Source organism: Macrobrachium rosenbergii, chromosome 14, assembly GCF_040412425.1.
Source record: "Macrobrachium rosenbergii isolate ZJJX-2024 chromosome 14, ASM4041242v1, whole genome shotgun sequence".
NCBI lineage: Eukaryota > Metazoa > Arthropoda > Malacostraca > Decapoda > Palaemonidae > Macrobrachium > Macrobrachium rosenbergii.
The window spans coordinates 27,290,354-27,302,754 of NC_089754.1; the positions used below are offsets into that span (position 1 = coordinate 27,290,354).

Sequence of the window (12,401 nt, forward strand, 5' to 3'; positions counted from 1 at the left end):
ATGGGACAGATGTATTAACAGGAGAAGTATCTTGCAAGAGTGATGCTAGACTTGAGGCAGCTGACATAGACCCCACACCCACTCCCTCCTGACTCCAGACAAACCTCCACTTAAAGTGGAAGTTTGTGTTATGCCAACAAGTCCCACACTAGAACCTGGAGCTCCAAGGACTGACCCAGTTCCAGTCCCTGTATTTGTAGATTGTGATCCAGTGACTCAGTCAGTCCTTGGGTACTGTTGCCATTCGTGGTATTGCTGTTTCCTCCACTGGCAGTATTGGTACTTGTAGCATTAGTGTTTGCATTTGTAGTGCTGCTGCTAGGCCCTGGAGAGATTCCCACTGGTATTTCCACTTGAGGGATTCTGAAAAGAAATTATATTGATTTTCCCTTCCTGCATAAAAATGTACAGGGAAAAGTGTATGTAAATTTAGTCAAAATTATAAAAAAAGGTAAAAATTTCTATGATAAACCATAACACTACTGTAAGCTGAGTAAGGAGGTTTTAAATATACAGCACTCTGAATTAGTCATACTACACAGTGTCACAAGGACGAAAGTTGGGTGATTATTAAACTAAAGCTAAATTTGTAAAAACATCATGATTTAACATAAATGCATTTGATTATAAAACACTATATAAACCCACAGGTTGAGTTACTCTACACTGGGGAAAATGAGATACTCTAAAGATACATATGGAATTGGAGGAAAATGAGATACTGAGATATATCTGGAAAATGGTGGATTTTTCCACTATAATCATTAACTGTTTCTGTTACTTGGTGTGTGAATTTGCAGGAAAAGGGGTTACAGATCCATTGAACAGTAGTATTCAACCTTCAGTGTTACGAGATCACTTTAAAAATTATGTCTTTCAAATGACAAAATTGGTCATCAGCAAACCATGAATATTTACTTCCAGTATAGGCACTTTAATGTATAGCAAAGGAAAACTCCTAGAGCACCTTTTAAATACCTCACTTTAATGTAAATCAAAGGAAAACTAGTGCACCTTTATAAATACCTCAATAGAATCCAAGTTAAGGTGAGTGATAAAGCGTAACCGCTTCTGCAAGGCTGGACGCAGGCCTCGGATAATGCCTTCGACATCTGTTTTAATGGAATCTCCAGTAAACATGTATTTGATATGATACAATACACGCAAATGGGATCCATGTACTTCAGTTCCTTTACGCTGTGGTCAACCTAAAAAAATATATTCTCAAATCACAAGATTAATAATAAAGAGTATTGTAAATATTAAAAAACTGTATAATGTAGGGCATTAATTTATTTTTGATACCAGAATCATGGATCTATGGAGGGTGCTGGTAAGCTGTCACTGTTTTGGCAATCTGGCTGGTCAAGTTCCACAGAGAGAACAGAATGTAGTAGACAGGTCCCCAGTGGATTGACTGCTGTTGTGGGTATCTGTTGTACTGTACTTAGGAGCTGGTGGTGGCACTTGTATGTTGGGTTTGGTACACAAAAGTGCAAACCCTTATTGTTCTGTAGCATAGCCAGTATGCTAGGTCTGATACACAAACTGTAGACCCTTCTTATATGTTGTACTGTAGGATGACATGTCTGCTGGCTCTGGCAGGCATTATCAAGGTTTCCAAGGGGAAAATAGTTAATGATGATCTCGCTAAAACTGCTGTCTTGAGGGCAGTCTCTTTGGCTGCTTCCTACTGGGAGGTTAATTTGTGTTAATTTTAAGTGAAATTGAACTTGCATAGTTCTTTATAATTTGATGCCGAGACAAAGGTAGATAACATCACAAAAGTCTGAATCGCAGATAGTGGAGCATTTACTGTAGTTTTATCTCGCAAGCATATTCTACAGTAATTCTTAATTATACTGTACTGTATTTACACTTAAAATAAAACATGTACTTAAGGTATTTACAACAATTTCATTGCTACATTTCAGAATTCTTAACTATTTGTATATAGGCAGTCCTAGCTTATCGGCGGCGTCAATTAATGGTATTTCGGTGTTAAGACGCTTGGCTAACGACGTCATTAACTAGAATTTCAGCAATGGCTAGCAATTTTTGGTGTAGGTAAGTGGTTTATCACCATCAATAAGTGGTTTATCGGCGCTCATAAGTGGTTTATTGGCACTGACGACATTGTAAACGCCATTTATTACCATAATTATTGGTGATTTTCAGTCATTGGCGCTCGGCCAAGAACGGAACCCACACCGTTAACCAGGGATTCCCTGTATTTGATTTAAATTCATAATCTCTGTGACTGAAAGATCTCAGTTAAACTTTATGAATAGAACAGTAAGATTATTGTTACAGCTATTTTCCTACATAGGTTTTTTCATTGGCTCTAATCCTGCATCTTCACTCCTGACAAAATTTCCATGTACCCATTAAGACCTCCAATCCAGAGCTACACAACAGACCTCTTTCCACATATCTCCATTAATCTCCAGCCCCTCTTCTCATAGCTCATCCAAGTAAGTCTGGGTTTTCCAACTCTTCTGGAGCCCACAGGAGTCCATCTGACATTATCATATACTTTTATCACAACGGGCTGTCCACAGGAATTGTCCAAGATGTCGCCATCTCCCTTTCATCATTACCTCATCTACATAAGGAACTATAATGTAATTTCTCTTAAGGCATCTGACCTCTAATATTCTTAAAGCTTTATTTCCAAATTGACAAAGTCCTCATACTTAGTTTCATTATCATACCATGAGTCATGCCCATATAGCACTGCAAGATTGTACTGACTTATGTAAAATCTTACTTTCGAATGCAATGACAGTCTGAGTTTTTGTGTACTGATACCTTCGAAAGTTAATGGCATAACTTACCTTAGCTAGTGCTTCATAAAGTTCGATGGTTACATCAAAGACTTTGCGTGCTACCTCATTATTGAAACGCTGTAAGAATGGTCCAATAAGATGATACACAACCACCAACTGCTCTTCTGTAGTTAAAATAGGCCGAACACGTTCACGCAAAAGTCTTGAAAAGGAAAAAATAAAATCAGATTAAAAAGTAGATAAACCTTTCCCTTACAATAATAATTTTTGATTGCTATAAACTAAATACATGCTCCCTTAAAGTTAGTAAAAAAATACAGTACTGTATACTCAAATTGTGTAAGGACCACCATACATGTAACGCTATAACTTTTAAACAGGTGTCGTTTTAAACAGTATTTACTAGCTGGTCACCATTCCAACATTTTAACATGTTATATAGCTAATGATGTTAGTGTGTACTTTCTTTAATAAGCTTGATACATACAGAAACACTTAATCACACAAAAACAAAACACAATTAAAAATAAAAGCACATTGAAACAATAAGAAAAATCATAATACACATACACTTCAATATAGACATTAACAGTAATAAATTAAAATTAATGTAATACAATACACTTTCTGGATCGGGGTCCCGTGTCAGCCGGTGAAATAATCCATTCAGCACTTATTTCTAGGTAATTCCGTTGCTAGATACCAGAGAAAAGCTAAATGTAAAGCTGGGGTTACTACCCCCAGAGCGAACTCAAGAAATGGAGTCGTATATGGTAAAGGGTGAGAGTGTCACAATCACGGACCCTGCCTATAAAGATTCCCAATGTCAAAAGTCCCAACGAGAGAGAGGTGCCGATACAAGCCCATGCACCACTCGCAAGGACTGTACACAAGGCAACACTAATCGCATTCCATTTTAGCACGCGATTTCCTCACACGTAATTTCGTTGTGATCCTTATTTTGTGCTTTTTTTATGGCATCCTCGCAAGGTTCTTCTTCGACAACTTGAGTACCAGTGTTTTGTTGTTTTTTAGGCGATTGAGGCTCCTTATTTTCCTTTAGTTTAATTATTAAAGGGATTTATAATGCCCGTCTCGATCACTCTCACGGCGTCTCATTACCTCTCTTGGTCTTGGGTGGCATGTTTGTTTTGTGTTTTTATTTGTATACCTTTTTGTTTGGGATATTTTCCCAATTAATGATTCCTAACTTTAGTGGGTTTGATTAATTTTATGTTTGTTCTGTACCCTTTACTACGAGAAGTGATGTTTAGCATTTAGGCTACGAGCTACCCCCTCGGGCCCATTCGCTTATTATCATGGCTTCATTATGCCTTAATTTTGTCCCTCACTTCTCTTAGCCTTTAGGGAATCTTATTTTCATTGGTACTGTTAGGTTTTTACTTTGTTTTTATAATTTTGTTTATTTTAGAATTTTGTGTTCCCTTGCTGGTCAAGTGCTGTCTTGCTGTTTAGGCTACGTGGTTCCCCCTCGGGCCTATTCGCTTATTATTTTGGCTTTATTTTGCCTTATTTTAGACTCTCACTTTTCTAAGCTTATGGGAACATGATTTTCATTGGTACATTTAAGTTTTGACCTTGTGCTCGGATGCTTTTGAATTTTGTTGATTTTTTAACTGGAGGTTGGCCATTTCCCTTCACGTTCATGTCGTGTGGGGCCTGCCTTTCCTCCTACATGTGCCTTATAGAAAATTTTTGTTTTATTATGCATTATTTGAGTTATTAGTTAGCCTTTATCCCTCTCCTAGGCTTCCTTCCTTTGCATCGCCTCAGTTAGGTTAGCCTAGGGGTTGGCTATGGCACTTTTTCCCTTCGGGGAAAAATCGTTTAGAGAGGGGCGATCTCGATCTGTACGTATGAGTTTCATGTCTGTGATCTCGTTCTGTACATGTGTTTTATGTCTGGTGCTTCCCTTGGTTTGGTTTTGGCTTGGCTATATTGCCTACGTTCACCCTCTCTCCCTGTTTCGGCTTTTCACTTAGGCTAATGTTCCTAATAAGTTAAGCTGGAATAGCGAGGGTTTACCTGCGTAGCCTATCCTAGTTCAATCCTTCTTTGGTTGTGTACCAAAGGTGACCAGGGTGCTCTCCCACTCCTGTTCACACTCCTTTTACCGACTATATATATTATTTTGTGGTATCGAGAATCCCCTTCTCCCCTTTTTTATCCTTTGCTCTCTCCCCTTGGTTCGTTTTCAAAAGTTTGTTAACTTTCCAAGGCTTGAGAGCAATTTATCCTTATTTTGTGCTGTAGCCTACATCCCCTCCTCTGCATTGATTGGTTGTCCCTCGGTGTGTCTGACCTTATCGGTTGGCACTCCACCTGGGCCTGGAGGTGACCGGAAGTGCTCTCCCCACCCTGTTCATACTCCTTTTACCTTTCTTTTGCTCTCCTGGCCGTAGAGGTTTTTGCCCTTCCTCTCCTTTTCTTTCGCTCTTGTCGTGCAACACAGCTCACATAGCGGGGGGATCTATGAGAATCTTTGGGCGCCCGGGGAGTGCTGTCTCACCCCTGGTCGCTACTTTGGGTTACCAACCTCCTGGCCTATCCTACCCCCTTCCTTTTACGTCGACTGTTTCCCTTCATGGTGCTTCCTACATGTTCGCACCTCACTGTTGGGATCTCATATGAGGCCAGTTAGCGTTTTCCACCTAACTGTCTTCTGTTTGTTTACTTTTCGGCGTTCCCCCTCCATTTTGCTACTTCTTGTTCGGGTGTTTCATTATCTTGTTGGGCGCTCTCCTTGCTTACTGCTCCGGCGGTTTTAGTGTTTAGCGGTCGACATTTTTTCCCCCCACCGCTATCACTTCGTTCAAGATATCCTCCTCCGGGGGTTTTTCCTCTCTTGGCTTTGAGTGCGCCCACTTCCGAACAGTTCATAACCTTCCCACTATGTTTGTATCCGTCACATATTGTTTAAACATGGTCGCTCCAGAATGTTCCGTTGACTCTGTTTTTATGTCTTTGAGATTTGTCCTGTTAGCCGGTTTTCTCTCCGGTTTTCCCCGGGGTTTTCCTGGTCTGACTAGGCTAAGTCGCTGCTCACGGTACTCTGCCCGCATCCGTTCCAGCATGCGCACTTCTCACACGTTTTCAGCTGGTTTGTCGAGTACAGGAATGCTCCGCTTTCCTGCAACAAAGCCATGTCACGGAGTATATGGTTCCCATTCGGTGCGCAGTCTGTATTGGAGAATTTATAGTTTGGCACGGAAGGTTGTGAAGTACGCTATGCTCTCCCGAGCAGACTTCTTGATGAAACCATAGGTTTTATATACACCTGTCGGTTTTGTCTCCGCCAAACTCCGCCTCATGTGGCTTTTTCTTGGCTCGGAAGGTTATAAAGTACGCTATGCTCTCTCCGAGCAGGCTACTTGATGAATCCGTAGGTTTTATTTACACCCATCGGTTTTATCTCCGCCAAACGCCGCCTCATATGGCTTATTGTTAGTCGTTTGGCACCCGGCAGGATTGCGTTGTACGCTATGCTCTCTCCGAGCAGGCTACCTGATGAATCCGTAGGTTTCATATACACCTGTCGTTTTTACCTCCGTCAAACTCCGCCTCATGTGGCTTATTAATAGTCGCTCTTTCGGTGTTTGGGCTCTCTCCGGGCGAGATTCTCGGTGAATCGGTAGGTTTCATATACGCCTATCGATTTCCCTTCGCCAAACTCCGTCTCCGGGCGAGATTCTCGATAAATCGGTAGGTTTCATATACACCTATCGGTTTTCCGCTAAACTCCATCTCATATGACTTATTAATAGTTGCTCTCCGGTGTTTGGGGTCCTATTTTTCCCCCCTCCTGGAGGCCGGCGCAAGTCTCGTAACTCTAGTCTGGGGTCAGCAGCTGGGCGCATCGTAGAGTCGGAAATTCCTATGTCCTTTCGGTGGACATTTGTAATGTTCCTTTCCTTGGCGCCCAGTTCTCAGTGTCAGTTGCTGAAGAAGTTGCTGCCCTTTGTTTACTGGAGTCCAAGAGTTGACCCGGTGCTTTTAAATAAGTTAGCTGTTTACGGAGAATTTTCTGAAGATGTTGTGGCCTTCTGTCTCGTTCTTGAACCTGTGAACATCGTCCCGGAGCGATAAGTAGGTGCGAGAATAAGTGAGGCAAACCTTTCCGCTTTAGCTCGAATAAAGTGAGGCGAACTTTTCCTTTAGGGATTCGTTAGCTCCTCATCCCTTTCGACGGTTCCTGGTCTACCGTCCTTAAGGTGAAATCAATTAAGAAAGACCCTTTAAAAAAAAAAAAAAACAAACAAACAAGAAGACCGGCTCCAGGGCCCCTCGAGGACGTCTCGGATCTCTAATCCGTGCCGTTTCACGAGTTTGGCCTCGCATCTTCTGAAAGGACGGCCCAAGCAAAGCAAGGCGGTTACCCCCTCCTTCCTTTGTTGCAGACTCTTTTACGGGTCTCCTTATAAGGAGCTCGATTTGGGAGTCATTGACAACCTATCAAAATATCTATCTACCTCATGGTCCGTGCCTTCCTTTCCTGGAGCATAAATCCCAAAGAGTTTAATCTCAAGACTCATTATCAATGAATCACCTGTAAATCCTGCTCCGTTCCGGAATTCTATCGTTCCGGACACCTCCACCTCTTTTTTCCCTTCAATCTGGGGAACCTTTGGCGCCTAATCCTTTATGCTTTCCAGCATGAAGGCACCCTCCTGTCGGGGGTGTGGGCACACGGAGGTTGGTGGAATTGCATTTCTTCCCTTCCGGCCTGGTATCCCCTTATCCGGGTTTTACCAGACTGTCAGAAGGAGCATGGTATCTATCTGGCAAGATCCCTAAGAGAGCCCTCATCTTCCCTAGGGGCTGGGCACATCGTCTCCGTTGAGAACTCTAACGGAGTGGCAGGCGGAGAATTCCAAGTTCACGCCAGCTTTGGGGTCTTACCGTGCTCTCTTTGGGAGACCTGCTTCCTACCCCTTGTGCCGAATGTAGCCCCTCTTATCAACAGGCTTGTTTCGAACATAAACCGCTGACGCATTTCCGGGAGACAGTTATCACAGATACGTTGACAATGAATCTTCTAACCCCGGACTTCGCTTCTAATTTATTCAGCGTACAGCTCCCTAAGCTTCCGGAGTCAATTCCCGGAAACTGAAACAGGGTGTAAGGCAAGCTTGCCAGGCCCTGGAATTCTTTGACTTTAACAGAAACAATGTCTGTGGTATATAATGGCGGTTTGTTGTTTGGTCCTGATAAAATCTCTCGTCAGGTTTTCTGCAGGTCCCGTTTTATTTCATCAGTCCGGTTGGACAACTGAAAACACATTTTTCGCCAGCCACGTTCCGCCTTGAGCCGAAAAGTCTTATGAACAGTTTCACCTGGGGAATTATTCTTTTCCCCAGGTGGGCGTTGTTACGGTCCGTCCGGGGCTACTAATGTTAATCAGAGCCTCCGTTCTCGTGGGTGTCTACCTTACGGGCGGAAACAATCTGATCTTGCCGGCCCCTATCCCAAGTCCGGCAAGAAGTTCCTGTAGTTCAAGCGCCCCCCTGCTCAGGCGGTGGTGCAGGCTCTTTAGGTTCCTGCCCCTGGACAGCCGTCAGCCTCTCACTTTCAGCCTCCACCTCGATGTGTGTGGGTTCAGCCAACACGTCAGCCCCTTGTAACTCCCCGTGTGTCTCTGCCTCCCCATGTGCCTCCACGGAGTTTTCTTTGCTTCATATGAAAACCCAAGGAAAGAATTCTCACTAGACATTCTGCCAGAGGCTCTGACCCTCAGAGGTTATCATAGGAGCAGGGAAGCATCCTGCTCCTCTCCGAGAATTTGGGAAGGCATACGCTTTGGGGAGGCAATCAAGCCTCCTCCCAGTAGTATTTTTCATATGGGTAGGAGGCTGTACCATTTTCAGAAGGGCCACTGGAACTTCAGTCCCTGGGCCCAGAGTATAGTTACCAAGACCGGGATGGAGCTGGACTATCTGTCCCCTCCCCAATCAGGTTCGGTCAGTTTCGGCCAAGGTTCTGGAGGACTTTGTGTATGGCCTGTCAGGCTTTTTCAGTCTGCCAAGGAAGTTCCCTTCCACTGGAAAATTTTTCGGGCGTGTCCGTTTATTTTCCTCATTCAATGCGGCAAGTCTCGCTTGCTTACAGTCTTGTGGGTTCGGCTCCTACTGCTCCATTGGAGCCGTAACCACCTCTATAGACCTTTCCACGCTTCCTTTCACATCTTGGTTGCAGGAAGGTTCTATCCCTTCTTGGGATTCAGACTCGGGGAGCAGGCGTACCCCTTCAAGTTCATACCCTCCTCAATGCAGCCCCCAGAATCTTTGCCAGTTTGAACAATACCGTAGTTAAACAGCTCCGGTATTAGAGGGTTATGCTAGCCGCATATCTAGTTGCCTGGCTCATTTGGGCACCCAGCGTCCGGGAATTGCCTGAGGGTACCGGTCATTATAATCGGTTTTTCTAGAGTCTTTGGGTTTCTAAGTACACACGGAAGGAATCCCACCTGAATGGAGGGTAGCCTTCAGTAGTTGTGAATACAGTGGAAGCGGAAAGAGATAGCAAGGGCAACCTAACATTTCATCAACACAAGCATACCTCTCGCCGTGCCCAAGAAAAGGTCTTGGGCTCTCTCCAGTTTGCTTCAGTGGCGGTTCTCCTTCTGAAGTCAAAGCTGGAGTCTATATCGGTATGGCGGAGTCAGGACGTGTCTCCTGGTTCCTCCTGTTTGAATATTGGCCTCCGGCCTTGAACGGCTGTCAGGTGCTTATCGAAGTCAGTTCCTCTTTCCCCCACGGCCTCAGTATTCCACACTGTCACCTCTCTGGGCGGGTGGGGGTGGATATTTTTGGCCCCATGAAGTACATGGAACTTAGTGGTCACGTTCGGCAGTTCTATATCAACGCTTTGGAGGGCTGTGGCAGTCTTCCTGTCCTTGGGGATCTTCTTCCTCCCAAGAGGATCCATTTTAGGCTGGTTCTGAACGAAACAGCAATAGTGCGCCGCGTAAACAAGTGGGTTCAAACTCGAGTTGCATCATTCAGGTTATGGTTCATTCTTCTCCATAACCAACAGGCACAAGTGCCTCTGTCTGCCACCCTTCTTTAGGGGTCCAAAAGGTCACTACCTTTTCCCTATCCAGGGCCTCCCCTGGTGTTGGAATAGTCCTTAGTCGAAGCCATTCAGGTAGTCCTGTGATCTTTTCCTGGTCCTCGAAGTAGGTCTGTTTGCAACCCAATTCAGCCACAAACTATCAAGCTGCCACGACTGGTATAAACTCAGCCTGCATCAGCCTCCTCAAAGTTCTGGTGCCCTGGCTTTGTGGTCTTTGTGAATTTTACAGTTTGGGAGGAAACTGATATTGATCCTGCTATTACTGTTTTCCTAAATTCAGTCAAGGGATCCTACTCTACTGCAGTATGGTTCTGCAGTTAAGTAACTAGCACTCTTCACATAGTTTTGAAGTTACAGCAATGATGCAGCCGCATTGGCCCCGAGGAAAGTGTTTTGTTGGAACCAGACTCACAGGCCCTTAACTTTCATCCCTAAGGTCTGTGTTTGTCTGAGACCAGTACTCCGTCCACATTCGGTTTCCTGGTCTTTGAGTAATGTATCGGAGTTAGCTTCTGTAACCAACAATCATCTTGTTCTTACCTTTCCTTGTTGGGGAAGACCCAAATTTTAATCAGCTTAGCTTCTAGTGCTAGTTTTCATGTACTGTCTGCCCTGTCTAGCGGAACCAATCATTTTGGTTTCCCCTCATCAGGGGTAGTGTTATGAATTCCCTCACCTAACTTTCTATCTACAGTTGAGGGTCCTCATTTTCGGTGGTCACCTTGGAAAGTACTCCCTTTCACAAGGTCTGTCTCTGTGCCCAGTTTTCTCCTTGCAGGCTTTTTAGACAGGACCTGCAATTTTGTCAGGTCCTCTCTTTATTTAAAAAGGGGGTACTGTCATTGTGTCTGCTATTAGGCAGAAAGTATTTTCTTAATACAAGCCTATTCAGATTCAATTCTAAAGCTCATGATCTTAGACGGTGGCCACTTACATTATTTTCATTACATGAATTTAGAGGACCTTACTAATGTTTAGGGTGGGAATTCTCTTTCTAATGTTCAGGGTGGAATTCCCCTAGTTTTTCAACATTTCTATTTAAAGTCTTTAATAGCATAAGAATGATATTTATTTCTCTGTTATTATTTCACCCGGCTGACACGGGACCCGATCCAGAAAAAGGATTTTTGACAAAGGAAAAATCTATTTCTGAGGGGCCCGTGTACCCTGTGACCCTCCACTGTTTTTACATTCTCTCCCTCCCATGGTAAACATCATTCTAGTGGGGTGGGTGCTAACATGGAATGCGATTAGTGCTGCCTTGTGTACAGTCCGCTTGAGTGGTGCATGGGCTTGTATCGGCACCTCTCTCGTTGGGACTTTTGACATTGGGAATCTTTATAGGGCAGGGTCCGTGATTGTGACACTCTCACCCTTTACCAATACGACTCCATTTCTTGGAGCTCGCTCTGGGGGTAGTAACCCCAGCTTTACATTTAGCTTTTCTCTGGTATCTAGCAACGGAATTACCTAGAAATAAGTGCTGAATGGATTATTTCACTGGGTGACAGGGGCCTCCCAGAAATAGATTTTTCCTTTGTCAAAATCCTTTTTCACTTTCGAGCAGTTAAAAAAATAGTTGTTAACAGAGAGAGATTATCAAGAATCAGGAACTGGGAACTCAACTTTCCCCACTGTGAAACACATGAGATTCCTATGCTTACCATTCTCTCCTGTCTTTTTCAGTATGTTCCTATATTCCTTGGGAACTTTAATGCCTACCTAATTAAACCTGGTACAAATGCTTGTCACACACAAGACTATCTCTCAAGTCTTTTCAGTGTGATAGCCAGTAAGTCATTTTATTTTAAACCTAAAAATCAGACAACTACAATATCTTTACTACAGATTAGTCATTATACATCCTTAACAGCAATATATCTAACTCTATTGATAACACTGAAAAGGGTAAAGAGTCTGGAACTAGAACTAGAAAGGCAGAGGATGTGCTAGGCTGTACTACTGTCGTAAGCTGGGGCTACTGGATAACTTGATGATGATGGTCTTGAAACCAGTGGGTAAGCAGTACTTTTATGATGGAATGTTAAATCATGTGTTATCCCAGTAAGAAATTGAATATTTTGCATGAATGAAAGTATTCAGTGATAGAAAAAGAATGTCATACCATTGTAAGGAGTATATGCACATTTAAGGAAATTCTCTGTGGTATGGAAAAGAATTTACCTTGCACATAGATAACATGCCACCTACATTTCTCTGGTATGGCATACATGAATGACAAATTACTGTATTCAGATGGATCTTAACCATGCAACAACTAAAGATTAATCATCATGTGCTTTGATATGATTAACGGATGTGCTTAGTCTTTCCAAAAATTTTGTTCCAACTGTAAATGCATTTTGTGTTCAAAGGTTTTTTTTCAGATGGTGGTCAATAATGAAACCTGCAATAAAAAAAAATTTAGTGTGGACCTGGTTTGCCAAGTAACAGCAACATCTCTTTGTTGCTAATTTGGTTTAGTCAACTTTGTTTTACTTAGATTTCCTGATACTGGCA

The 12,401-nt window shown here is 43.2% G+C and overlaps 1 protein-coding gene across 1 annotated transcript in view; it reads right to left on the bottom strand.

Annotated features, from left to right (window-relative positions):
• Positions 1 to 204: 204 nt before the first annotated feature.
• The window catches only part of LOC136845833 (mediator of RNA polymerase II transcription subunit 23-like), a 127,093-nt gene continuing 114,896 nt past the window's right edge, over positions 205 to 12,401 (bottom strand). The window contains 4 exon segments of the mRNA XM_067116227.1: positions 205 to 363; positions 1,027 to 1,163; positions 1,166 to 1,208; positions 2,838 to 2,991. Coding sequence (XP_066972328.1) covers positions 319 to 363; positions 1,027 to 1,163; positions 1,166 to 1,208; positions 2,838 to 2,991 — 379 coding nt within the window. The 3' untranslated portion in view covers positions 205 to 318.